This window comes from Hemiscyllium ocellatum, chromosome 34 (genome assembly GCF_020745735.1).
Source record: "Hemiscyllium ocellatum isolate sHemOce1 chromosome 34, sHemOce1.pat.X.cur, whole genome shotgun sequence".
Lineage (NCBI taxonomy): Eukaryota > Metazoa > Chordata > Chondrichthyes > Orectolobiformes > Hemiscylliidae > Hemiscyllium > Hemiscyllium ocellatum.
In genome coordinates, this window is record NC_083434.1 from 21,521,549 (window position 1) to 21,548,058 (window position 26,510).

The following is a 26,510-nucleotide window of genomic DNA, read 5'->3' on the forward strand; positions in this document are numbered from 1 at the left end:
ATTGGTTCTGTCATTGAAGATGTTGGGATGGGTTGTGCAGCTACATTTGGACAGTCGGAAACAGGGAGTAAGGAAGAGCGTCTTGCTCCCACGTTCACAACAGACAACTTCACTGTAATCCATTGAAGGAAATGGATATAAAGACTTAATTTAGACAGCACCTTTTGTCACCTCAGCAATTGAAGTGTAATACCATAACACATTGTCAATACTATAATGGTTATGTAGTAAACAAGGTATTCTTTATATGCATAGCCAGGCCCCACAAACTGAAATGAAATAACAACTGAAAAATCTGTTTTGATGATGATTGAGGGGTAAATATTGACCAGACTCCAAGAATAAACTTCACTCATCTTTGAAGTAATGTCTTGGGATTGTCAACTTGAGAGGCCTGATGGACCATTGATTTAATGTTGCATCCAAGGAACAGCACTTCAATGGTGCATCACTCCCTCAGGACTGCATTTGAGTGGCTGCCGAAATATGTGCTTGAGTCCCAATAGTGAAATTTCAAACCACTTCATTCTGGCTCAAAGGTGAGAGCATAATCACTGAATTCTAAGTGACAGCTGAGAGTAAATTGACATATTGCATGTAAAAAAAATGCACGGAGATTTTATGCCAGATTTATGTTCATAAGTTTCCAACCAATTCTAGTTCAAAATCTACTGTGGAGCTCTGTTTCCTCCCTTTAGCTTGTGCCTAATGACTGTGAGTACCTTAAATTCTCACACCAGTCATCTCTGCACTGGTATTCTTGCCCATCAATTGCAGATTTATCCAAATTAGTCTGCTGCATTAAAAAGGAATAATAGTTCCACATTTTGCTTCTTTTCACGGAGAATAAATATGCAGATCTTCAAGTTCCAACTGCTGAATAAAATCAATCATACACTACATTAACCTTTAAAAGCCATTTGTTCAGACTTATTTATTTCAAACTTTAATTTGAAACAAAAAGCTTGCTAGATAATGATTGAGAAGGCTGATCCATACCAACTTAATATATCAGCTTCATTCCCTTCTTTTCCTTGAGAAATAATTCTATTTTTGTTTTCTTGACATTTTCAGTCATGTTAATTGTATCTGCCAAAGGGTTAAAGTGATTTCTAACTTGAGCTGTGGTGTTTTACAAACAGGCACTCACCGAAGGTGGTGAAGGCAGCATCTCAAGTTCTGAACAGTATGTGGCAGTATCGCGATCTGAGGAGCCTCTATAAGAAGGTAAAACATTTAGTTCTTCACTTTTCTATTCTCTTCATGTGTACTAGAGATAAAGAATCTTGACTTGAATGCAGCAGGTAGAAGTTTGCTGGTAGCAATAGCATAGGGGTGTGGTTGACTTTGAATTAACCATGAGTGGCATCAAGAGGGTGTGAATGGGTTGCAGGAAACACCCAGGAGGTCAGACATTATCTGTGGAAGGAGACACAAGAAGTAGAATTTGATGCCCTCTCCGAGGTGAGGTTGAAGATTGCAGGGCTATTATTTTGAACAGGAGATTGCAATGGTGGGACAAAGGCATATTCCTGCCTCCCCTTGACCAGTTTTGGGGCAGGAATAAAGGAGGAAGGTCATCCTTCTCTCCTGTAGGGCACATGAGACCGTTAAGTAGCCACTTAAGGATCTCATTGCTCTGCCACTAAACAACATTTTTCACTGTATTTGTGATAAATTTCATGACAATAAATAAATCTCATGAAATCAAATCAGACCAACTAGTTCCTTGAAAGTCGTGTCACAGGTAGACTGCGTGGTGAAGAAGGAGTTTGGCACGCTTGCCCTAATTGGTCACAGCATTGAGTACAGGAGCTGGGATATCATGTTATGGTTGTCCAAGACGGTGGTAAGTCTACATTTGAAGTACTGTGTACATGTTTGGTCGCCCTACTGTGGGATGGATGTTGTTAAACTGAAAAGGGTGGGAAAAGGATTTACGCGGATATTTCCAATACCGGAGGGATTGAGATATCTGGAAAGGTTGGGAGTTTTTGCCCTGCTGCGTTAGAGGCTGTGGGTGAGCATGCAGAGGTTTGTAAAATCATGAGGGACTTAAATAAGATGAACAGCCAAGATTTTTTTTTCCCCAGGGATAAGTTTAAGGTGAGAGGGGAAAGATTTAGAAGGGACCTGAGGAGCATTTTTTTCACACAGAGGATAGTGCGTATATGGAATGAGCTGCCAGAAGAAGTGGTAGAGGTGGATACAATTGCAATATTTGAAAGGCACATGGATAGGAAAAGTCTAGAGAGATCTGGGCCAAATGTAAAAGAGTTCACTTGAATAAACCTGGTCAGCACAGACTAGTTTAGTCAAAGGGTCTGTTTCCGTGGTATATGACTCTGTGAGTAAAGGGAAGAAGAATGGAACATATCATCTAAATGGTTGAATCAGTTGGTACAGAATGGGATGGCCTAATGCTGAAAGATTCTGTTTCCTAATGAATTACAGCACTACTCTGTTCTTTATATTTCAGTGTGAAAGTAAAAAAAAGTAATATATCAATTGCCTGTGCATCGTTTTGAGCACATGAATGAATATGAATGATGGCAACTTCTAGTGATGCCAATCTTTGGAACAAGGCAAGAAGCTGGAAGTTCTGTAACAACCAATCCAACAATCCTCAAGCACTTTTCCCCTTGTATAGGATGCTTGCTTGATTGCCCAACTCGGTAGGTCGCACGATCACCACTGAATTGTTGACGTGGCCAAAAGCAAAGGGAATTGAAATGCCCTTGTTGGTAATAGGAACAATTTGTTTGGTGCCTCGGGGTAAAAGCTGCGAAAGCTATCAGCTTACCTGGGATCACCTTCTGAGAGAAAGGCAAGTGGATGAACACTGATTGATTTCAGCAAAGCTGCTTGCAGGCAAAAATAAACGTGTCATTTTCGAAATACTTGTCCTGCCTGTCTCTCATTCTGTGCCTTAGGTTTGTTCCCTGCTGTTTCCTCCTTCAAGGTTTTCATCCACTTTCTCTCATTGTATAGAAACACCAACTGTCTTTCTGCATCTGGTGTACATTTATTTGTTTCTCGCTGTCTCTGCAAGCTGCTCGTCCCCTCTATCTTGCCCCTACCTTAAACTCTCCCCATGATATGCATGTTCTTTTGCAGATTTACTGTAAGTGTATCTCCAGTGCATGAGCTTTCAACTTGCATTGTAACCTTTTCCCTGCATTTTATTCAGTATATCCACCAGGACCTTCTGGAGATATGACATACCAGGTCAACCCAGTGATGCCATACCACAATCATTAAAGACAAGTAATAATTGTTTGTGTAAAATGTTAAGTATATTTGCTTGATCAGGTCTCTGTTCAACATCCAACTGAAAGACAGCACCTCTGACAGTGCAGTACTCTCCTAGTATTGCACTGCAGAATCAGCTGAGATAATGTACTCACAACCTCTGACTCAGATATTAGACTGCTACCACTGAACCATGGCTGAAATACATAGACAAGATAAGAGAATGAATCAATCGTGAAACAAAAGTGATTATGGGACAAAAACAGAAATTGCTTTAAAAACTCTGCAGGTCTTGGCAGTATCTATGAAGAAAAAGCAGAGTTAATATTTGGGGTGCAATAATTCTTCTTCAGAACTGGACCTAAAACATTTACTCTGCTTTCTCTCCACGGATGCTGCCAGACCTGCTGAGTTTTTCCAGCGATTTCTGATTTCCAGCATTTGCAGTTGTTTTGGTTTCTTCATTATTGGACAATGCTGGTTCCTGATAGAATCACTTCTAGATATAGTTTACGTTACTCTTACTTTACGTGTATAGAATGGACTCCCTGGAGCATAATAGTACTGTTCAGTGCTGCAGAATCCCAGGGAGTCACTATGCTTCACAGCCTCTGGAGATAAGCAATACACATGGTACAAGGACTTCATTGTAGCATGTGTTGAATCTTGAAGATTTTATAACTTTGAGCAGTGTAATTTGGTTTGGATTGTTGCTCTTTAACTGTTTGTCTGAAAAGGCAGGTGGGGAGGTAAGTTGCACTGACTCTCTGAGGTGCATATTCAGACCTTGAGTGCAGGTGCAGTGGAAAATTCTTCGGCTAATTGTGTTCAAAATAAAATCTCACATTGTGAATAATGATGTAATGCCCCATGCCAAAAACAAAGCTCATAACTTCCTGGGGGAAGTAGAGAAGTTGAGGCTGCAAAAAGTTGCTATGGAGATGACGTAGAACCATTTGATTATCCCTGTTTTTCATCTACCTTTCCAATTGGCTTGTTCTTTGGCTGCCAAGACCCTAAGCATTCTCTTCCTGAAACCTCTTCACCTTTGTCTCCTCCTCAAAGATGCTCTTTTAAACCTGTTCCTTTGACAATCTTTTTGTCTTCCTTCCTCTTAGTGCTTGTGTTTGATTTGTAATATTCCTGTGAAACACCTTGGAACATCTCCGACTGTGGATTCAATCTTGTGAGATAAAGTAAAATGTGAATTTGAGGGGCCAAAGGGCTTTTTTCTGTGCTGAAGATCTCTATGATCCTAAGGTAATCCTTAATGGAGAGTTAATGTTGGAGTCTAAATTAAGCTGAACATGTCGTAGGTCTTGGGTAGAGAGAGGCAGAACAGCTGAGAATCTCAAGTAAGAACCTACCACCTCATGGTTTTAGTAACACTGCATAATTTACTGATGTAACTTGTACATGCTTGTTGACTAAGTGACAAAATTTATCTGGTTCAAGGTAAGAACTCTTCTCATGAAAAGTCACTGGTAGTTATTCTCTGCCACTATAAATCAAATAGGCTGTCTGATCCAATCAAAGAAAGGGAGATGGTTGCAACAGAGTACTGCGCTATACCAAATCCAGTAACCAGATCTGGTTTTCATTTTGACGGACGCGACTACTGACTGACACCCAATATTACCAGTTGCCAATAGGAGGCTGTCAGAGTGACTCAGTAGTTCGCACTGCTGCCTCACAGCGCCAGGGACCCGGGTTTGATTCCAGCCTCGGGTGACCATCTGTGTAGAGTTTGCACATTCTTCCCGTGTCTGTGTGGGTTTCCTCTGAGTGCTCCATTTCCTCCCACAGTCCAAAGATCTGCAGGTTAGGTAAATTACCCATAGTGCACAGAGACATGCAGACTAGGTGGATTGATCATAAGAAATGCAGAGTAAAGGGTAGGGGGTGTGTCTGTTTTGGATGCTCTTTGTGGGTGGGAGGTCGGTGTGGACTCAATGGGCTGAATGATCTGCTTCCACACTGTAGGGATTCTATGATACAACACATGTAGCATCAGGCATTGCTGTCTCTGGTTGGATGTATTCCTGGTGGTCTTGTTACATGACCTGTCTGCCATTATCCCCCAGTTCTAATTCTATTCATAACGATCAAACAAATATGAAGAAAATGAAAGAGACACAATTTTACTGCTATAACCTTAGGTCAAGGAGGGGAAAGAACAGGGAAATGAGCCATGTTTACTTTGGATAGAACTTCCCAGTTGTTGTCCTTCCAATTATTTTTACTGGATTACTTTTTAAATGATCACAATATTCACTACAATATGTATCTTGAACAATTGGTGTCCAGTGTCCAGCAAGGTATTGTTATGTGTGCTATGCAATAACACATACAGTCCTATCAAGCATATTGGCTCAGTGGTTAGCACTGCTGCCTCACAGCATCAGGGTCCCAGGTTTGATTCCAGCTTTGGGTAGCTGTCTGTATGGAATTTGCATATTGTCTCATGGGTTTCCTCCCACAGTCCAAAGATATGCAGATAAGGTGAACTGACCATGCTAAATTGCCCCATAGTGTTACGTCAATTAGTCAGAGGAAAATGGGTCTTGGTGGGTTACTGTTTGGAGGGTCGATATGGACTGGTTGGGCTGAGGAGCCTGTTTCCACAATGTAGGGAATCTAACCTAAAAATCTAGTATTTTAAAAGTTGAGCTGTAAAGATCCTTTCTGCCACCTGCAGGTAAAACTGAGCAATTCAGGTTGTAACTTAACAGGACAATGAGATCTAGAAAATAAAATTAACTTGTGAAATAAATGGTCAAGTAAGTTTTGTTTGCTTTGAAGAGCCCATGGCTTGTCTTAATGCTAAGTGGTAATGATTCCCTGTGAATTCTAGTTTAGTGGAATGCAGTAAACATACTCAAACAATTGGTATAGTCCGTTCCCTTTCTTGTAATCATTCTCTTCAAAACCAGGAGTCTACACGTGACAATACTTCATAAGTGAAATTTTAATTCCTTCAGGCTCCTCAAATATTTCTGTGATGCTCAGTACCAAAGGCCTGTAAGGAATGAGCACTGACACCCTACAGACAGGACAATGAATGTCAGCATTAAATGGAGATAATTGTGACTGCTATTGTATAATAGAGCTGGCATCATTTCAGTCAGTCATTGTACAATGTATTGAATTTATTGAAGCATTGCCCATTTTAGACTATCTCCTAAAGTCAAAGCAGCCTTCCAAATGTGGCACTGTACAAGTAAAGAAATAAATGACTTGTATTTGCATAATATCTTTCAGCACCTCAGGACATCTCAGAGGATGTTAAGTGCCTTGAATTGCAGTAATGTAGGAAATGCAGTGTCAAATAGTGCAGAACAAAGAGTCTGATAATTGCCAGGTAATTTGTTTTAGTTATGTTCATTGAAGAATAAATATCGGATAATTCCCTTTCATGGGATGCCTCACATCCACCTAAAAGAGGAGATGGGTGTTTGGTTTAATGCTTCATCCAAAAGTGTGGCAGTTCCTCAGTACTAATGGAATGTCAACCTAGATTGGTGTTCAATTGCCAGGAGTGGAACTTCACCCTATGACCTACTGCCTCAGTGCTGAGAGCTCTACCACTGATGGCAGATATTGGAGTTCAAATACAAACTCTTTTAGAATTGTTAGAATTCCCATTGATTCAGATAACTTTGAAGGACAAATTTGAATTCATCATTGAATCCGTACAGTGTGGAAGCGAGCCATTTGACCCATCAAGTCTACACCAACCCTCCAAAGAGCATCCCTGCCCAGACCCACCCACCCACCCCCCCCCCCCCCCCGCTACCCTATATTGGTAACCATACACTTCCCATGGGTAATCCACCTAGCCTAATGATGAAGGGCTGATTTCTGATGAAGGGCTTTTGCCCAAGACGTCTATTCTCCTGTTCCTTGGATGCTGCCTGACATGCTGTGCTTTTCCAGCACCACAATCTCAACTCTAATCCAGCTGGCCTGCATATCCCTCTCTAGAAACTATGGGCAAGTTAGCATGGCCAATTCACCTAACCGACGCATCTTTGGATTATGGGAGGAAGCTGGAGAACCCAGAGGAAACCTACCCAGACACAGGGAGAATGTAAAAATTCCACACAGACAGTCATCTGAGGCTGGAATCAAACCTCGGTCCCTGGCATTCTGAGGCAGCCCTGCTAAGTACTGAGCCACCATGCCATCCATTTGAATTGCCAGCTATTTGCGGCAATTTTAGACATTTGGTTTAACAAGTAACTAAAACATTATTAATTCAACACTATTTTACAGGCAATTTATGTTTTAAGCTGCAAAGTGAAATGCTACCCCTTATTTTTTGCTCAACCAAGAAATACACTTCACGGGTTATATTACACTATGCTTGCAGTAGGATTCACTGTTCTAGAATTTTCCCAAAGTGGTTCTTAGCTCCCAAAGGTTTGTTTATGTTCTTTTCTTCCCTCAAACTGTCTTTCACAATGAGATTTTCCTGAACCAGAGGTACTTCCTGTTGCCCAAGCTGGATGACTCTTCCAACTTTGTTTTAATTCCCCATCAACTTTATCTTTTCAATTAAGGTATGTGCTCCCACATATTTTTTTTCAAGGTGCAACATAAAAGCTCGGTTTGGCCTCTCGTTGCTTCCCCTTATCCCAGGTCCAGTCACACTCGTAACACTGTCTATGGTACCTTGTAATACTCTAGGAAAGCGTGAGATCCGATCTTTATGATGGCTTCCTTTGTATCCTTCTCCCTGACAATGTGAATCACACTAGATCTTAAATCTGGGTAGCCATGCTAATTTACTATCCTTAAGAGCCCAACTCTTTCATCTTGAACGAATTTTAAAGCACAATTATTTAACACCCAATGTTCTGAACACTGTTTTGGGAGTCTACATTTCCACTGTTCAGATACATGCTGATTCCATTGCCTCAAGCACCTACTTCACAGGAAAACAATGTAAACCCTCCTTTGATCTCAAACAATCAAACCATCCAGGCTTACTGTCAGACTGCAGAACAGGTCACCTGACACCTTTCCATTGACCTTAAATTTCAAGACAAAGTCCCAAAACAAGTCAGTCTTATTAATCTCAAAATTGTCACTGTGTAATAAATTCTCTGAATTGACAGAAGCTCTATGCTAAAACTGCTGACAAAAATTAATTTTCAAATTAATAATAATAAAGATGTACTGATGTCTATGCCTTTACTTAAACCTAAGTTTTAGTCTACCAACATTCAATCTCAATGGGTTCTGCAGGACTGCCAGTCTAGGAGAAAGTTCAGAATGGGCAGTTTCTATCTACACAACTGTTTGTCCATTGGATGTCAAAATATCAGAATCCTCTCCCCTCATGAAATCTATTGAAACCTCAGACACCTGGTTTTAATCATAAAAATTGAAGTGGAACTAAATAAATCAAGGAAATGTCCCATACAAACCAACAGAACCATCACAGTAGGTATAGCATGAAGCATGCTGATACACTAGACTGATATCTACACAGCTAGTTGTCAGTCAGTGTTTCCTTCTCTCATTCTTGGGATACGAACATTATGGAGGAGGAGAAAATGAGGACTGCAGATGTTGGAGATCCGAGTCGAGAGTGTGGTGTTGGAAAAGCACAGCAGGTCAGGCAGCATCTGAGGAGCAGAAAGAATTGACGTTTCGGGGATAAGCCCTTCACCAGGATTCTCCTGCTCCTCAATATGGACATTATGGTACTTATTGACTGTTCTTAGTTGCCATTGAAAAGTTATGGTAAGCAGCTTTCTTGAACTGCTGCAGTCCTTACTGTGATGATGCTCCCACATGTATTGTTATGTTGGTTTCCAGCACTTTGATCCAGCGACAGTGAAAGAATAGTAGCACATAAGCAAGTATGAATGGGAAGTGACTTTGTGCCGAGCATGGAGGTGATGGTGGTTACACGTGGGCACGTTGGCTTACTATCTGCATGAGCTGCTGCACATGTAAACGTTGCTGCTACTATCCTGTTTAAGGAAACTACACGGTCTGGTATGATTGAGGAAAACTAGATTGTTGGCACATTTACAGCGTATCTTGTAGTTCATAAAACATAGTTTACTGCACACTTACAACCATTTGCAGACTACAATGATGTGATAGACACTGCTACAGAAACCTTGAGGTGGATCTGATGTTAGTCTCAGTCCTTTCAGATTCTGTTCTGTCCACACTTTTACATGGGATCATTGTAGTGAATGTAGCTTATGGCACTTCTCTGCATTAACCCTTCAGACCAATCTACAACATGTATCTTCTCTCCTTGTCCTTCTAGGTGGTTGACATCAATGTTTTGGGAAGTGTTATTTTTCATGGGAATAGCAATGCAGCTTGTTTCAATTCAAGTCTCTTGAAGCCTTTTCATCCGACTGTAGCAATCAATGGCAGATAACTTTCTTTCCTACAATGTACTTTCTACTAAAACACCAAGACGTTGGCCTTGATTTTGACCGACCAAAAATGGTCTTAGAATAGCAGTTGAACCCCCATTCGTGCCTTTTTAAATTTAAAGTCAAATTTAGGCCACGTCAAGGCTCCTGCTAAAGATGAGTGAGGGACTAATTAATACATCAAAGTTGGTAATGTCGTGGTCTGAAGGAATCAATTGACACCATGGCCTAAATTTAATAGCAAGTGAAGGCAAGGACCAGCTGTAATCCCAGTAACTGAACAGAGCCTGTGTTTCCCCAGGCTACATGGTGAACAGAGGCTATGTTTCCCCAGGCTACATGGTGAACAGAGACTATCTTTCCCCAGGCTACATTGTGAACAGAGGCTCTGTTTCCCTAGGCTACATGGTGAACAGAGATTATCTTTCCCCAGGCTACATGGTGAACAGAGATTATCTTTCCCCAGGCTACATGGTGAACAGAGGCTCTGTTTCCCTAGGCTACATGGTGAACAGAGACTATCTTTCCCCAGGCTACATGGTGAACAAAGACTATCTTTCCCCAGGCTACATGGTGAACAGAGGCTCTGTTTCCCCAGGCTATGTGGTGAACAGAGGCTCTGTTTCCCTAGGCTACATGGCTCTTTAAATCTCCTGGGCCAAAAGAGCTGATGTCCTCCGCACAGACTGCTCAAGGAAGTATTCTGTGAAATTTCAGTCATAAACTGCAGATTCTTTACTTCAGCACAGAACTCCAGCCCCAGAGGTCCTTCCCCCAAATCTTTTGATCACAGACCTCATGCTCGCAGCACTAAACCCTGTACATTAGCCTTCTGTCCCCTGCCTTCCCAATTATGACTTTGCCCTCATCATACTCCCAGTACCTCTTTCCCCTCCTGCTCCTCCCCATCTCTGACATTTCTGACTCAAAAGGTGAGAACTGTGGTTAACAGGTGAAGTATTAAGGTACAACATAAAATTTAGAATGTAGAAGTAAATGGGGAAGATCCAAAATAGAACATAAAAGCTCTCAGTTGGCATTTGGTAAAGAAAAATCAACATTTATCAGAACCAATTGCCAGTAAAGTTTCAGTAGGATATTAGCTTTTTACCTTTAGAGACTAGCTGGCTTGTTGTGTGCCCTTCTGATTTCACGTAAATTGATGGTTGACCTTTTTGTAACACCGTATGGAGAAATAAAGAAGCTACCATTTTGGCACAAGTCTGTCTATTTGGAAAGGCATGTGACTCGGTTGTGATTGATAAATTGAATGTCAGATTGTCTCAGGAAATTGCAAACACCACTCAGAGAGGCAAAGGAAAAGATCAGGAAGGTGGAAAATCTGACCTCACTGATATTAAATACAAAGTTAATTTAACCTCATGTAACTGATGAATTAGGATGGTGTTCTAAGGTTTTAGCCAGGATCAAGTGGATTCAATAAGCTTACAGTGTTAAGAGCAACAGAACTTGAGTTTCATTAATGCTGGTGTTTGTCCTGTACAGTTTTAAGTTATCTTTTGACACTGAACCATACAAGAACGGTATGGTGGTACTGAACAGAAAACCGATGACTTTCAACTCCATCCTAATCCCAGACCACTGACGGTCCACTAAATTCTTATAATCATGCTGACCCAAATGTAGATTTGTAACTTTGTCTCAAGTGTTCTATAATAAGTGGAACACACTAATTTAGAAATCTTGGCTACTTGTTGAAGAGGAGGAGTTGCAAATTCATCAGCTGTCTTAGCCCTCCTGCCCCAGCTCAGGTTGTGACATGGACTGGGTTTGTATTTCCTTGACTAGAGCAGATTAAGGAATGAGCCGAGTGATGTATATAAGATGATTAAAGGGATCGGTAAAGCAGCTGAGAGAAACTATTTCCTCTGTTGGGGGAGTCCAAAACCAGGAGGGATACCTTTTACAGTTACTCAGGGATAATATCAAGAATCAGCTCCTCACAGTCTTCAAGTGATTGCTATAAATATTTTGATGTCATGATTGAGATATTCACCTGAACCATTACAATAGTGCTTTGTAATCATTCTCTGATCACCAGCATTGTTTGAGAAACTTGTTTGAACCCTTTAATTAGCTTTCTGTCTTGTAATAACTCCCAGATAGTTGATATTTATAAACAGATTAAAGACCAGCTTCATCCCTGCTGTCATCAGATTTTTGAATGGACTTTAATGTTAATGTTGATATCTCACCGCACTTTCTCAGCAGCTGTAATATTGTATCCTGCACTCTGTTCTGTTACCCTGATGAACGTTTGCAATATGATCTGCCTGTAAAGCACATAAGACAACACTTTCCACTGTGCCTCGGTACATATCATGCTAATAAATCAAATTAAGTCAAATCAAATCAAAATATTGCTTTGAGTTCTTGATCTGATCTCTGCCTGGAAGCTATACCATTCTTACTGACTGTTGTTTCTTGCATGTTGAAAAAGATTTAGCATTTCTCTCATTATCTTTTTGTGTGAGCACCTCTGAGCATTAGGACCTTATAAGGGCAGGAAGGTGGAAGCAATGAGCATCAGATCAGTCATGATCATAGTGAACGACACAGCAGGTCCGAGGGGCCGAACAGCTTACTCCTAGTCCTGGTTCTTATGCTCGTTAAATCTTCTCATGATGATTACTTGCTCCTTTCATATTTCTTCAGTCCTTCATTTAGTAATCAATATGACTTCACAATTCCACCCAAAATGGCACTCATTTAACATGATGATTTTGCCACCCATATCTGCTGCGATTGAAATGGGTTTCCCATGTTGTGAGGTTGAATAATAAAACTGAAGCTAGATTTGATGTTTGGATGATCACGTGTGATTTTGAAATCTTCATGCTGGCTGGCATTCCCCCATTTTTAAACAGTTTTCTTTTTATCTTATTTGGTTGTATTAATGGATAACCTCTTACCTTCTGGGAATGCTCGTGGGGTACCCTTTGCCCCTACCTACATTTATACTATCATACTAATAATATTTAATGCACTGATATTGTTTTATTTTGCAGGACGGATGGTCTCAATATCACTTTGTGGCCTCAGCTTCCACAATAGAACGGGACAGACAGAGGCCCTACTCCTCCTCACGTACTCCCTCCATATCACCAGTCAGGATGTCCCCCAATAATCGTTCGGGTAAGCCTCACTGTGATTTGGTTATCTGGCTGCTGAGCGCTCTGACATACAATCATCAACATTTTCAAAAGTTGACACTTAAAATGGCTAATTGCTTATCATAGAATGATACAACTTGGAAGATTATTTGACTCACAAACCAAAGGTCGCTTTGAAAGATCTATCCACTAGTGCCCCTCCCCTTAGTGTTTTCATCTTTTCCCTTTATGTACAGATCTCAATTTAAAGTTACCAGTGAATCTGCTTCCACCGCCCTTCCAAGCATTTCATTTTGGATCCTAACATGGGCAGCACAGTAGCACAGTGGTTAGCACTGCTGCCTCACAGCGCCTGAGACCCGGGTTCATTTCCCGACTCAGGTGACTGACTGTGTGGAGTTTGCACGTTCTCCGTTTGTTTGCATGGGTTTCCTCCAGGTGCTCCGGTTTCCTCCCACAGTCCAAAGATGTGCGGGTCAGGTGAATTGGCCATGCTAAATTGCCCGTAGTGTTAGGTAAGGGGTATGGGTGGGTTGCGCTTCGGCGGGTCGGTGTGGACTTGTTGGGCCGAAGGGCCTGTTTCCACACTGTAAGTAATCTAATCTAAAAAAAACATTCTGTGTGAAAAAAACTTCCCTCATCTCTGGCTTTTTTTTGCCAATTATCACAAATCTGTGCCTCTAGTTAATGACTGGCCTCTCTTGGAAACAATTTTATCCCAATCTACTCTGTCAAAGCCACTCATGATTTTCAATGCCTGTATTAAATCTCTATTCGACAGTCCGTGTTCTGAGGAGGACAATCCTAGATTCTATTGCCTTTTCATATAACTAGAGCTTGGATCTATCCTAATAAACCCCTTGCACATTCTCCAAAGTCTTGAAATTCCTTTTAAAGTATGTTGCCCCAAATTGGATTCAACCTCCAAGTCTGAGGTGCATGCAGTCTGTTATTAAAGGTCACCATAACTCTTTTGCTATTTTACTCTATGGGTTGCAATGTACACTGGAGTATCACCTCTTGGTTGAGAGTGTGTTGTTTGAAAAGCACAGCAGGTCAGGCAGCATCCGAGGAGCAGGAAAATCGACGTTTCGGGCCGGAGCCCTTCATCAGGAATGATGTTATCATTCCCTTGGTTCCCACTCCTCACCCACCTTGTCTGCCAAACCGTCAATCATCTCCCCAACTCTCTAACCATTGCCCCCACCCCCTCAGACATTTCATCCCACTGTCCCTGTTTTTGCCCACAAACCCCCATCTCTCTACAGTGCCAGCTATATCCCTCACCCCTGTACCCTCAGCAAATCTCAACACTGCTACATCAGTCGCCGAGAACAGTGTCCTGTGACAGAGCCTGAGCAAAGGTACAGTCTGACAGGACCAAGTGAGGAGATTGGGCAGGTAATGGGAAGGGAAGTTGCAAGTCTGAGGAAAGGGTCTTCATTCAGCACAAAATGAACATGAACGCGCACACACACACACACACACACAGACACATACCCAGGCCATCGGTTCACCGGAGGACCAAATGCAGTGCTATATGCACCCACAGCAACTAAAGTCCCAGCAGCTTGTTCACAACACTAACAACCCCTGCCCACCTCCTCCCACCACCACCACTTCTACCTCACAGATCATAGTCTTGCCTCCTGTGTTAGCAGTTGCCAATGCCAGATGTCCTTATTCATGAAATCTCTCAAAGCCTCCCCACAGCCACCCTCTACTCCTGAGTCAGCTCACACCCATAAGTGTTGTGACTGGGACCTTGGTTGTGCCCTGGTCTCTATATTCAACCAGAAGTGCCAAAGTTTTCAGTCATCAGGGTCCAGAACCAGGATCATTTAAGACCCCCTTCGGCCTAGCAACTGCTGTCACCACTCTCAAACGTCTCTTACTATTGGAATCATACCCCTGTGCTCTAGGATCAAACTGTGGATAATACTTCCATACCCAAGTGCTTACTTCTGTCATCAAACCACTATATCTCAGTACCTACACATGAGAAGTTATGCACCTCGAGCTCAGTAGTGACCCACAGAATCAAACCCAATTACCAAGTGTGGGAAGCACATCCCTATATGACAGAACTTTACCTTTAAGGTCCTACTCATGTACCGCCATAGACACCTTGAGGATCTTATGTCTGTGTCCTAAGGCCTATTCTGGTGTCATTATGCTGACCTATCTCTGGGATCACCCAGGAGTATCTGTGGGACTTTATCTCTGTACCTCATAACCAGCTGCAGGATAATTCTCTTACGGTCCAAAATCTATACCATGGGATCATATCCTGGTGCTCCACAACCTGTGTGGTCATTCGTTTGTGCACCAGGATATACATATGTGATCATTCTAGAATAACACTCAACACTTTCCGAATAGCTGATAACATCTGAAGGAAAACATTAATGAATTAGATCCTCTGACTTTGTTTTGTGATTCTGCTTTTGATCAAATGAAAGGATGCGGCTTTCCAAAATATTTAAATATTGAAATGCTTTAGTCAAGTAGCTATCTTTAAGTAAAAGTGGGGAGTCATTTTAACCCTGCTGGAGGGGGATATTTTATTCAGAGAAGCTATACTGAGAGACTACTCTGTCTGTACATTTTATTATCCATCAGTGTCAGATGACCCACATATCACTGCACTGGCATTAAGAAGGGAATGAGGAGCATCACCTTGTTTCAAAATAGAATTGATTTTTTTGCAGGCAATTGAGTTGAATGCATCATCGGGTCTTGCAAGACTGATGGGCATCATTATACAATTACAGTTCCGTGCTGTAAACCAGTGTGATCATGTCTGAACATAATAGATGCCTATACACTCATGTCACCATGTTGCGTTCTTATAGAACCATCTTCATCTCACAGAAGTGGACGTTGGCTCTGTGAACTGGATAGTGTACCTTCTTTTCATTCTGCACACAATGATGTCTGTCAAACTGAGGAAGTAACCAATTCCCAAGTTGAAGCAGCATGCCCGAGTCACAGTGCCAAATGATATTTGAAATCAGACTAAAGAAAGAAATAGAAAGTTAAATATTGAAAGAACTTTCATGATCTCTGAACGTGAAAAACTCTACTGCCAATTTTCACAATGGTTTTAAACAGTGTAGTCATTGTTGTAATGTAGGAATTACAGAGAACAACTAGAGTCAGGAGGTCAACCAGTCTACATAAAAGCATTTCTGGATGGAATTGTCTGTAACTATGTATACTGGGCATGATTATCCCCTTCCCTGGATGTTAAGACAGGGGTAGCTTTGAGGGGAAATAGTTGGCAAGTTGGCTTCAGAAAAAAACTCACAACTCCCTCTCCATCTCTGAAAATTACATGCTAGGCAAGAGACTTCCTTGACTAATCAACAATTAAGGCCCTTAAGTGATCAATTAGTAGCTACATAAGAACTTAACTCGCCAGCTCAATGATCACCTGCCATCCTAGTGGGTGAAAAAGGTGGCAGGTTTCCCAAATGGCTGACCATGGAAAGGTGAGTGAGGTTGGAATCTAGAGGGTAGCCCCTGAAATTCAACTTCCTGATCTTGCCTTCGAACACCCTCACTCCTCATGGAACCTGCCCTGAAGAAGAAAAAAACTTAGCATCTCACCATTGGTCTCGGAATTCTGGGGAATTGGCTTGAACTTGGAGACCCAGGAGCTGCTGGTTTTAGACTGGCTGGCAGTACTGAGGCCAGTTATAGGGTAAGATATTTGTTTCACTTGCGTGTCCAGTCTTAATGAGATGATTGGTGAGTGATACAGTGGGTTATCTCCTTTGTGGGAGCAACATGTTAGGTGCCATCTCTCGTGCTTAACCCTCTAATTAAATAAGAAAATGGAAATTGAACCGGATTAGTTGAGTCTCCGCAGAATGCTTCACTTATCAGCATTTCTCAGCTATTTCATGCCTCTCACACACACCACAAACAGATCCTCTTCTCTAGTCAGATTTCCCAACTCATTCCGCGTAACATTATGCTATAACCACGCTTCCGTTTTCTGAAGTTGTGTCAAATTTCACATAAGGCATTCTCAGAGTTAATTTTGCAGAAACTTGCCCAAGCACCCTGGACTGATCTGAAACAGAAGTAATCTCGGAGAATGTTATTTAAATTCTACTGCAGTAACTCATCTGTTGCAATTGCACTTCTAAATGAGCCAGAACATGTAAAAGATCACTAGTTGGTTGATATTAAATCTGTGAAATTGACCTGAAATTGTATGTGTCATTGAGAAAAAAGGGAAAAAAAGAGCTTTGAATAGTGAGTCTTCCTATCAGCGTTTCTTGTAAAATCCAATCAGTCACAAAGATTTGTTACGACCTTCAAGGTATTTCTAGGTTTCGATTAGTTTTATTATCTTTATTTAATAGGTTTATTCCTTCCACAAAACCCCTTACCTTACTTCAGCTTTAGAAGGCATTGGTATTTATTGCTGCAAACTTTCTCAAGCCCTTTCAGCATCTTACCCGAGAGAGCTTGAACTCAGCTGGAATGAATTACCAGTGCCAGGGAGCTGGAGGTGCTAATAGATATAAATCTGTAGTGCAGGTCTCCCCATAACACAGACCTCCAGAACAGTGAATGTATCTTCCATGAGTACTCAAGACTGCAAACACAAGAGTCCATTGTACCAAATTGGAGTGGAACAGTCTGATTTTAACATAAGGCTGACAGTCAGGCAGTTCAATGGCTGTGTGAAGGCAGTGACCAATGTTAGAAGGAAAAGTAAATGCCCTTTTGTCTTTTATTGTCCAGCAATGTCTACTTATTGTAACAATGTGACCTTACCAATATTTATTACCAGTGGTTTTGCAGGTGCCAGAACAACGGGAATAGATTGAAAAGTGTTCTGCCGTCAAGTTAAATTTAACTCTCCATATTTGACTCTACCAGAAGTCTGAAGAACCACACACCAGAAATGTGGTCATAAGGATTTCACAATCTCATTTCCCACTTTCACCTGCTGTTCACCATGTGGAATTAGGCAGAGGTTATTGAGAAGTTTACATTTGTTGTGTGGGTCGGTGAAGGCATCAGTGCAAGGAGAGGCTTTGAGAAATACAGTGCCAAAACAAACCACTGTCTTTCCAGCAAATTTTAATGGGAGCTGGGCAGAATTGCACCAACCGTGGTCCCCAAGCAAATCTGAATCCAGTCCTGCCACATGTACACAAGTTCTGCCCATGTTCACCCAAAGCTGGTTTCCCCGGAAGAAACCTGTGCAGTTAGCTCGGCCTTTCACAACAGCGGGTCTCACAAAGCCCTTCCACATTAATTTAAATACTTGAAGTGTAATCATTATTGTAACATGTGAGACACGTACAAAAGGGCCCACAAATAGGAGTCCAGTTTAATAAGAACCATATTATTTGATGTTTAGTGATATTGGTTAAGGGATTGTATAGCTGAGATATCATGGAGAACTCTCCTGCTCTGCTTTGACTAGTGCCCTGAGATGTTTCATGTTCTCCTGAGAAAGGTTATTTCCATGCTGTACATCTCTATGACTATGAATCTGTGACTGCACCTCCAGTAGTGGCATGCTCCTTCAGTCTTGCACTAAGTTATCTGTAGTGATCATTTTGAACAAACAAAATGATAAACAGCAAGAATTTAATACTCACAAATATTTTTCAGTCACAGTCTGAGTGCCATTCATAAATCATGGCATAAACACTACAGTACCACTTAAACCCCTTAATAGTGCCGTCCACCTTCCTGTTTTGTACCCTTGACTATCTGTCACTCCACATATAACACTGTACTCAAGCTTATTCAGTACAGATCATTAACAAAAGTGTTGACATTTGATGGCACTCAGTGTTTAGTAATACAGTATACTTTGTGTAATATGGCATTGTAGTAATCAGAATTCTGTAGTAACCAGAACTTTTGACAGCACAATTCTTTTTTAAAAGCCCGTTATTTTCAGTGTTCAGATTTTACTTTTTTTTTAAAACTATAAATACTAAAATATCATAAATCTGCACAAGTTATTCTTTACCTTTATGTTAAAATTATTACATTATTGGGTCAATACAAATACATGACACTCGAGCAATAGTATCTAAAACTCAGTACTTTTTGAAAGACTGAACTGAAGTTCATGGTGTCAGATGTGGTATGAGATAGACCTTCAGATGTGGTAGTTTTGCTGTGATCAACCTGTTGTGCTGGGCCATAACTGACTGGCTGTTTCCCCCTTAGCCCGTCAAAAACACAGCGGTACATTCATTGCCTTGTGACTGTGTAATGTAACTCACTTTCGATTAGGATATTCAAGTAACTGGCCCCCTCCATTCTCAGAGCCCACCAGAAAACAAAGTTAGAGTCTTAGATCCATGGAGATGTACAGAATGGAAACAAACCCTTCAGTCCAATTCATCCATGCCAAACGGATATCCTAACCTAATCTCGTCCCATTTTCCAGCGCTTGGCCCATATCCCTCTAAACCCCTCCTATTCATATACCCATCCAGATGCCCTCTAAACCCTTTCTATTCATATACCCATCCAATATTGCAGCTGTACCAGCCTCGACCACTTCCTATGGCAGCTCATTCCATACACGCACCACCCTCTAAGTGAAAATGTTGCCCCTAGGTCCCTTCTAAATCTTTCCGCTCTCACCCTAGTGTTACTTTATTTTTGTAGGTAATAAGACAGCACATTTTGTTTTGTGGTATATTCTCCTTTTTAAAGGGCTAAAGTGTTTGAACCATTTCACAGCTACAAATTTCAACCTTCAGGCCACATGTCATTGTTCTATTTTCAAAATAAAAATGACTCAAGTGAACCTGTCTGGTGGAAAGTCTTCATACTATCCTTTGGATTAAATATGCAACTGCAAAAATAATTCACTTGTGCAAGTTCATTTTAAAATCAGCTTCCTCACATCCCACTTTCAGTAGTTGTTGTGCTGGGATGAGTTACAGGTTACATTGCAGCTTTAGTTGCAGAGCGGAAGGATGTTGAATATCATGGTTCCCTGGCAATCTCCGAAGCAACACTTGGCAACACTGTTCTTGTCTGTTTATTAGGGGTTGTACACTGGGTAGGTAGATGGCTAAATAAAAGCCATAGAAAACATTTATTGACTTGGCATGTATTTGGCTTCCTATCAAACTCCCAGATGGAACTCAGGTCAGAATACTTGTCCCAGCGGTTGTGCAATAAAATTGTCAGTTGTCAAAAAGAGATTTTCTGTCAAAGATTTGCCAAGGTAACAAGCCATTGATGGTTTTTAATGCAGGTAGCTGGGGAATGGATAAATCATATCTATTACTGTTAAAAGAGGAAACCTGTACTCCTGTTTTCAGCTAGACTTGCTGGAGTGCACCATTGGAATATCAAGCAGGTTGTATCCGGTAAAAGAGGTAACTTTGTTCTCCAAACGTTAACCTTTTTCACAAAGACAAAATTCTGCAGCATTTTTTTAGTTCTTAGCTGGTAAGCACATTCAATTTTTTGAGCTTTTCAACAAACAGGAACGACAAAGTGGCACAGTGGCTCAGTGGTTAGCACTGCAGTCTCATAGTGCCAGGGACCAGGGGAGGATTACCACCTCGGGCGACTGTCTGTGTGTGTGTGTGGGGGGGGGGGTAGCACATTCTCCCCATGTCTGCATTGATTTCCTCTGGGTGCTCTGTTTTCCTCCCACAATCCAAAGATGTGTAGGTTCAGGTGAATTGGCCATGCTCAATTGCCCACAGTGTTAAGTGCATTAGTCAGGGATAAATGTAAGGTAGGGGAATGGGTCTGGGTGGGTTACTCTTCTGAGGGTAAGTGTGGACTTGTTGGGCCGAAGGGCCTGTTTCCATACTGCAGGGAATCTAATCTAACCTAAAGGCTCAGAGCTCTAATGCTTTAAAGGATAGATTTTCCTTTTGCACAAAATTCTCAAGGCACCAAATTCTGGCTGAACATAAGATTTTCAGATGGTCCTGAATAGTTGTAGCTAATTATTCTCAAAGTGATCCAGGACAGAAAGAGCAGTCGTGTTCAGCCATTAATCCTTTCCGTTTTATTAACCCACTTAATCGGTTACTGCTGAGATTTCCAATTCTCTTTAATTGGTTCTGAACAGATGTGATTGACCATCTGAAACAGTGTTTGAAGTTGTCTTTTGTGCTCTTTACCTTGCTGAACGTTTTCTCTGGTGTATTACTTGCTGCTGATGCTTTTTCTGGGTGGGCTAGTGGGAGCACTGTCACCTCTGAGTAAGGAGATGGGGGCTTCCCATCTCACTCCATAGATGGAACACAACATCTAGGCTGACAGTCCAATGCGGTACTGAGGGAGTACAGCACTCCTAGAGGCCTCAACTGCTCTCTCAGGTGGACATAAGCAGATGAACTGCACAGCTTCAATTAAAAGTAAGGAGATTCACCCCGGTTCCTCAGCCAATACATCCCCCTCAGCCGTCATCAGTAAAACAGATTACTCAGTCACAGAGTCCGAAGCACAGAGACAGACCCTTTGGCCCAGACTGGTCCAGGCCGGACAAAATGTCCATCCATGCTAACCCCATTTCCCTGCACTTGGCCCATATCCTGCAATTCTTTCCTATCCATGTATTTGTCCAAATGCCTTTTAAATGTTGTTAAAGTACCTGCCTCAACCACTTCCGCTGGTAGCTCATTCCATATGCGTATCACCCTCTGTGTAAAAAGGTTGCCCTTCAGGTGTCATTTTATTCTTTTCAATCTAACCTTAAACTGATACCCTCTAGTCCTCAATTCCCCAACCCTGGGAAAAAAGACTGAATGCATTCACCCTATTCATGCCTCTCATGATCTTACACAGTCATCACCATACTGTTGTTTGTCGGACTTTGCTATACAATATGGCTGCTGCATAACCTTCATCAAAATGGTGATTTCAATTTAGAGTTCATTAACTAAAAAAACCACATGGAAACATCCTGAGGTTGTGAAAATTGCGATAAAATACTAGTTATATCATAACTTCACAGGTGTTGCTTTCCATAGCAGCAGTTTCATTTACAAGCAGAGACTGATTTCAGATTCTGACAATGAGTGATAACAGAAACAGCCAGCCTCTTCTTAGACACATTTTACTCATAGAAGTGATGGATGTGGGCACAGTTATAATGTTTAAAAGACACTGAGGTAAATATGTGAATAGGAAAGATTTAGAGGTATATGGCCCAGGAGCAGACAGGTGGGACTAGTTTAGTTTGGGATTATGTTTGGCATGTACTGGTTGGATTGAAGGGTCTGTTTCCATGCTGTATAACTCTCTGACTCTATAAGAACAGTGTTCCTCACTACACATTTCACCACAATTGTCAGTTTCGCCTTTTCGGTTCATCTTTGCTCAAGGTGTTTACCTTTTAATGAATTGGAATATGTTGTTCCCAATTCTGAGACAATACATTGCAGAATCAAGTTACACTTCAGGGCTGTGAGCGCACTGTTTGAGTTTCTAGCACAGTGATGTTCTCTCCCATTGTTTTCGGTGTGTTAGGTTGAATAGCTTTCAATTCACTATTCTGCACTCCCACCCTAAGATTAATTTCTGCCCCAAATTTTTGCCTTGCACCCCCTACAAGCATTTTTACCATTGAGACAAAGGGAACACTCTGCCTGTTTCATGAGGGACTGACCTGTGTCTGTTTGAAGATGCTTCAGGAAATGTATGAGATTCGTGTATTGTTCTCTTATTTCCAGCGAGTGCCCCAGCCTCTCCCCGAGAGGTGATTAACCTAAAGGAGAGGAAGTCTGACTATGACACAACCGGGACCAACTCTGGCTACCATGGGAGTAAAGGAGAGCATATCTCCAGAAAAGACACTCTTCCAGGTGAGTGACTAAAACACATCTTTCTTAAAAATTCTGAAGTGAAATATCCTCCAGTGTTTTCTTGTCCACTTCATTCCCTTACCTTTTGGGAATAGCTCAACTTAAAAACCATCTGATCTGTTCAATTCCTTGCTCAAGTGCTCATTCATAAGTAAACCAGGTTAGTCTGATAAGGCTATGAAAATGTCACTACAGTTGAGCTGAACCCTGTGCTTAGCTAAAAATCATACAACACCAGGTTACAGTCCAACAGGTTTAATTGGAAGCACTAGTGGTTGTCCACCTGGTGAAGGAGTGGCACTCTGAAAGCTAGTGCTTCCAATTAAACCTGTTGGACTACAACCTGGTGTTGTGTGATTTTTAGCTTTGTACACCCCAGCCCAACACTGTCATCTACAAATCATGACCTATGCTTAGCTGACGTTTATTGATCTTCCTTCACAGTGGGATTTATTGTTGAGTCATCAGAACCAGGAGTTCTCGTTCCTTATCTACCATCTCTTTAACCCAGGCCACTTATAAAGTGCAATTCATTGCCCTCTCCTGACCCTTGCTCCAGATCCATTCTGACCCTCCACAGCAACCCTGTCCCTCAACCCCTGTTATCAGGCCCTTACTTTCTCCTTGTCAGACTACCCTGGTTTACTTATGAATGAGCACTTGAGCAAGGGACTGAACAGATCAGATGGTTTTTAAGTTGAGCTATTCAACTGCTGTTGAGTTCTTCCATGGCTGCAGAACAATACGGTGAAAATATTGTCATGTTTACTGATGTCACTGCGCTCTATAGCAATGTTCATCACACAATCTTAGTCAAAAGTATGTGGCGACAGGAGCTGAGTGGATTTGAATTTTAAGTATGAATATTTCAGGAATGTCAAAGACGAGTGGTAAACAGAATCTTATATTGATATAGTGCATTTAATGTAGTTTAGCACCCTTGAACATTCTAATGTACTTCACATAAGCATAATCAAACAGGTTTTGATACTGAACCACATAAGGAGCTGTCAAACACCCGACTGAAAGTTTGCTTGAAGAACTAAATAGTAAACAATAATTTCAGGAGGGGAATGACGCAGAGAGATTTAGGGAGGGAGTTGGAGAACTTAAGGGCTCCGCAGCTGAAGGCAGAGTTGCCAATGAGGTGAAGATCCCTGGTGAAGATTTATGTTTATCTCTGGGTAGCACTGCCAGTGTTTGTTGGCTGGCAGTTTGCAAGGGCCGACAAGAAAATCATCTGCGGTTAAATTTGCCCTGTGGAGTTGGAATCCCTGAAGGAATCTAAAGGAGAAGAAAGAAACTGAGAGGTTGAGGGAGGGAATTCCAGATTTTACGGTCAAAATGGCTGCCAATAATAGGGTAAGGGGGGGGTGTCCCACCGGGCGGAGTTGGAGAAAAATAGAGTTCTTAGAAAGATAACCTGTTGATTTATAAATCTTCAGCCAATAGTAGTGTCCAAAGTTCAAATCTGAACACTACAAACAAGTCAAGCTTGAGTTACAAGTAGACACTGTAATCAGCAGACATTCACATTCCAATGATCTTTGTCCTTGGCTGTCCAGCTTTATCTGCTGCTGAAACCCTTGTCCATGCCTTTGTTACCTGCAGAGTCAGCTATTCCAATGCTCTCTTAAATTAGACACTCCATAAACTTCATATCTTATTTTGCACCAAGTCCTAATCAACGGTTTCTCCTGAGCTTACTGACCCACATTGGCCTCTGGTCCAGCAGCATCTTGATTTTAAAATGTACTCTTACCTTGTGTTCAAATTTCTCTATGGCCTCGCCTTTCTTTATCCCTGTGGGTTCTGACAAAATGAATACTGTCCAGGTTCACCACACCTACTGAATGGCAATCAAGAGCAGGCAACAAATGCTGGCCTAGCAGTGATATCCACATCCTGTGAAAGGGAATTTTTAGAAATGGTGTGCTATGAACCAGACCAGACCTCCTAAAGATATTTGAAGAAGGTAGCCTTGACCGTAACTTCCTCTTATTTTAAAGGCAAATGTATAGTTCTGTATTCCAGATGCAATTCGACTGGTCAAGCTACTTGACGTTAAGCAAAACACAATTTATTCAAACCTTGTAGCTAAAATACAACAACAGAAAGGAGAACTTAGAATAGCCTAACCGTGTGGGCGGCACGGTGGCACAGTGGTTAGCACTGTTGCCTCACAGCGCCAGAGACCCGGGTTCAGTTCCCGCCTCAGGCGACTGACTGTGTGGAGTTTGCACATTCTCCCCGTGTCTGCGTGGGTTTCCTCCGGGTGCTCCGGTTTCCTCCCACAGCCCAAAGATGTGCGGGTCAGGTGAATTGGCCATGCTAAATTGTTCGTAGTGTTAGGTATGGGTGGGTTGCGCTTTGGCGGGTCAGTGTGGACTTGTTGGGCCAAAGGGCCTGTTTCCACACTGTAAGTAATCTAATCTAAAAAAAAATTAGAAAACTTAACTGAATAATAGATACAGTAACTATTATTAATGAACTATTCCAATATTGTGACTTCCCATAATACAACCCTTGGCAGAAAGGCAAATTCAGAAATCAGATTTTCTTACATGCAACCCAGCAGCAAAGAGAGAGAGAGAAAATATCAAGTGAAAACTAAAAGAATAGCAGCCACAAGGCATGTACTGTTGTTTTCGACCCTGTTGAGACTTCAACATCAACTGCTTAGAGCTAAACCTAAAAATTTTAAAAAAGCTGGAAATCCTGGTCTGGGAGAGCTGGCCATACCCATCCAGGCAACTTGTATTGTTCCAACTTTTTAAAAAAAACAAAGGCATTCACAAGCAGTTTACATTATCACAGACCGCTCATAACCTCTCTCTTAAAAGAAACCAGGACAAAATACACCCCTTAAAGTCACTGCATCATTACAGGTGTTTTGGAGAACACTATTGGAACCATTGTTTTCAATGCAATTAGCTATAACGATAATGTGTACGTGATACATATCATGAAACACAAGCTGGCAAATTGTCAGTGCTGTGATTCCCACACTGAATTATCTTTGTTTAAGAGAGTAGTGCTGGAAAAGCACAGCCAGTCAGGCAGCATCCGAGGAGCAGGAGAATCAACATTTTGGGCATAAGTCCTTTGTCTTTGAATTTCCCCAAAGGAGTCTTCCACATCCAATTTGGACCTGAATTATTTTTGTGACAAATCAAGGTAAAGGGCCTAGATCTACAGCTCAGTTAAGACCAAGGTTGATCAAGCTTGAAGGGACCCAAAGATTACAAGAGTAACAAAGTTTCAAAGGAAGCTAATAATTTGGCTATATTAAGTGGTGAATTGCATGTGCTGACCTAAGAGGATTTAGTCACTGCTCACCCTAATGTTCAACAAGCCTTGACATCAACTTTCAAGTATTTTGATTATGTCTTTTTTTAATTATAACAGCCCAGCTTTCTGTAGTAGCCGGATCAGGCTTCAGAAATTCCTATGCGACGCCCGTTGAAGGTACCAAGCACAACCAGGTTTGTTACAAACTTTACAGAACATCTGATCGATGTGTTTGACCTACAGCAGCTGTCAACATATTTCTTTCCATCCGTGAATCGCAACACCTTTTCTCTGTCTTACTATTGCTACATCACTTGCCATTCAAGTGGAGTTTGACTCCTTTTTCCTCTTGCATTGTTTGAGGAAGAAGTGAACCCAATTAACCTTTCTGCCACAGTGATATCACACACAAGTGTTTCAATGTAAATTCCATGACATTTACAAACCAGTAGAAAAAGAAAATGCTACCGGGCATTTTTTTAAAAAAACAGTAAAGTAACACGGCCTCATTTAAAAGAGGGAAAATTTCACTTATCCGTTCCTAAATACAGGGGTTAAGGTGGGGGTTGGGTGGTGAAAAGTTCCAGGAAGTTGAA

At 41.5% G+C, this 26,510-nt stretch overlaps 1 protein-coding gene across 4 annotated transcripts in view; it reads left to right on the forward strand.

The window, feature by feature from the left end:
- LOC132832251 (catenin delta-2-like) overlaps positions 1-26,510 on the forward strand; it is a 488,139-nt gene that overhangs the window by 453,431 nt on the left and 8,198 nt on the right. For all 4 annotated transcript variants that reach the window (XM_060850083.1, XM_060850087.1, XM_060850084.1 and 1 more), the window contains 4 exons: positions 1,143-1,227; positions 12,689-12,815; positions 22,492-22,623; positions 26,032-26,108. In XM_060850083.1, coding sequence (XP_060706066.1) covers positions 1,143-1,227; positions 12,689-12,815; positions 22,492-22,623; positions 26,032-26,108 — 421 coding nt within the window. The remainder of the gene's footprint in view (positions 1-1,142; positions 1,228-12,688; positions 12,816-22,491; positions 22,624-26,031; positions 26,109-26,510) is intronic.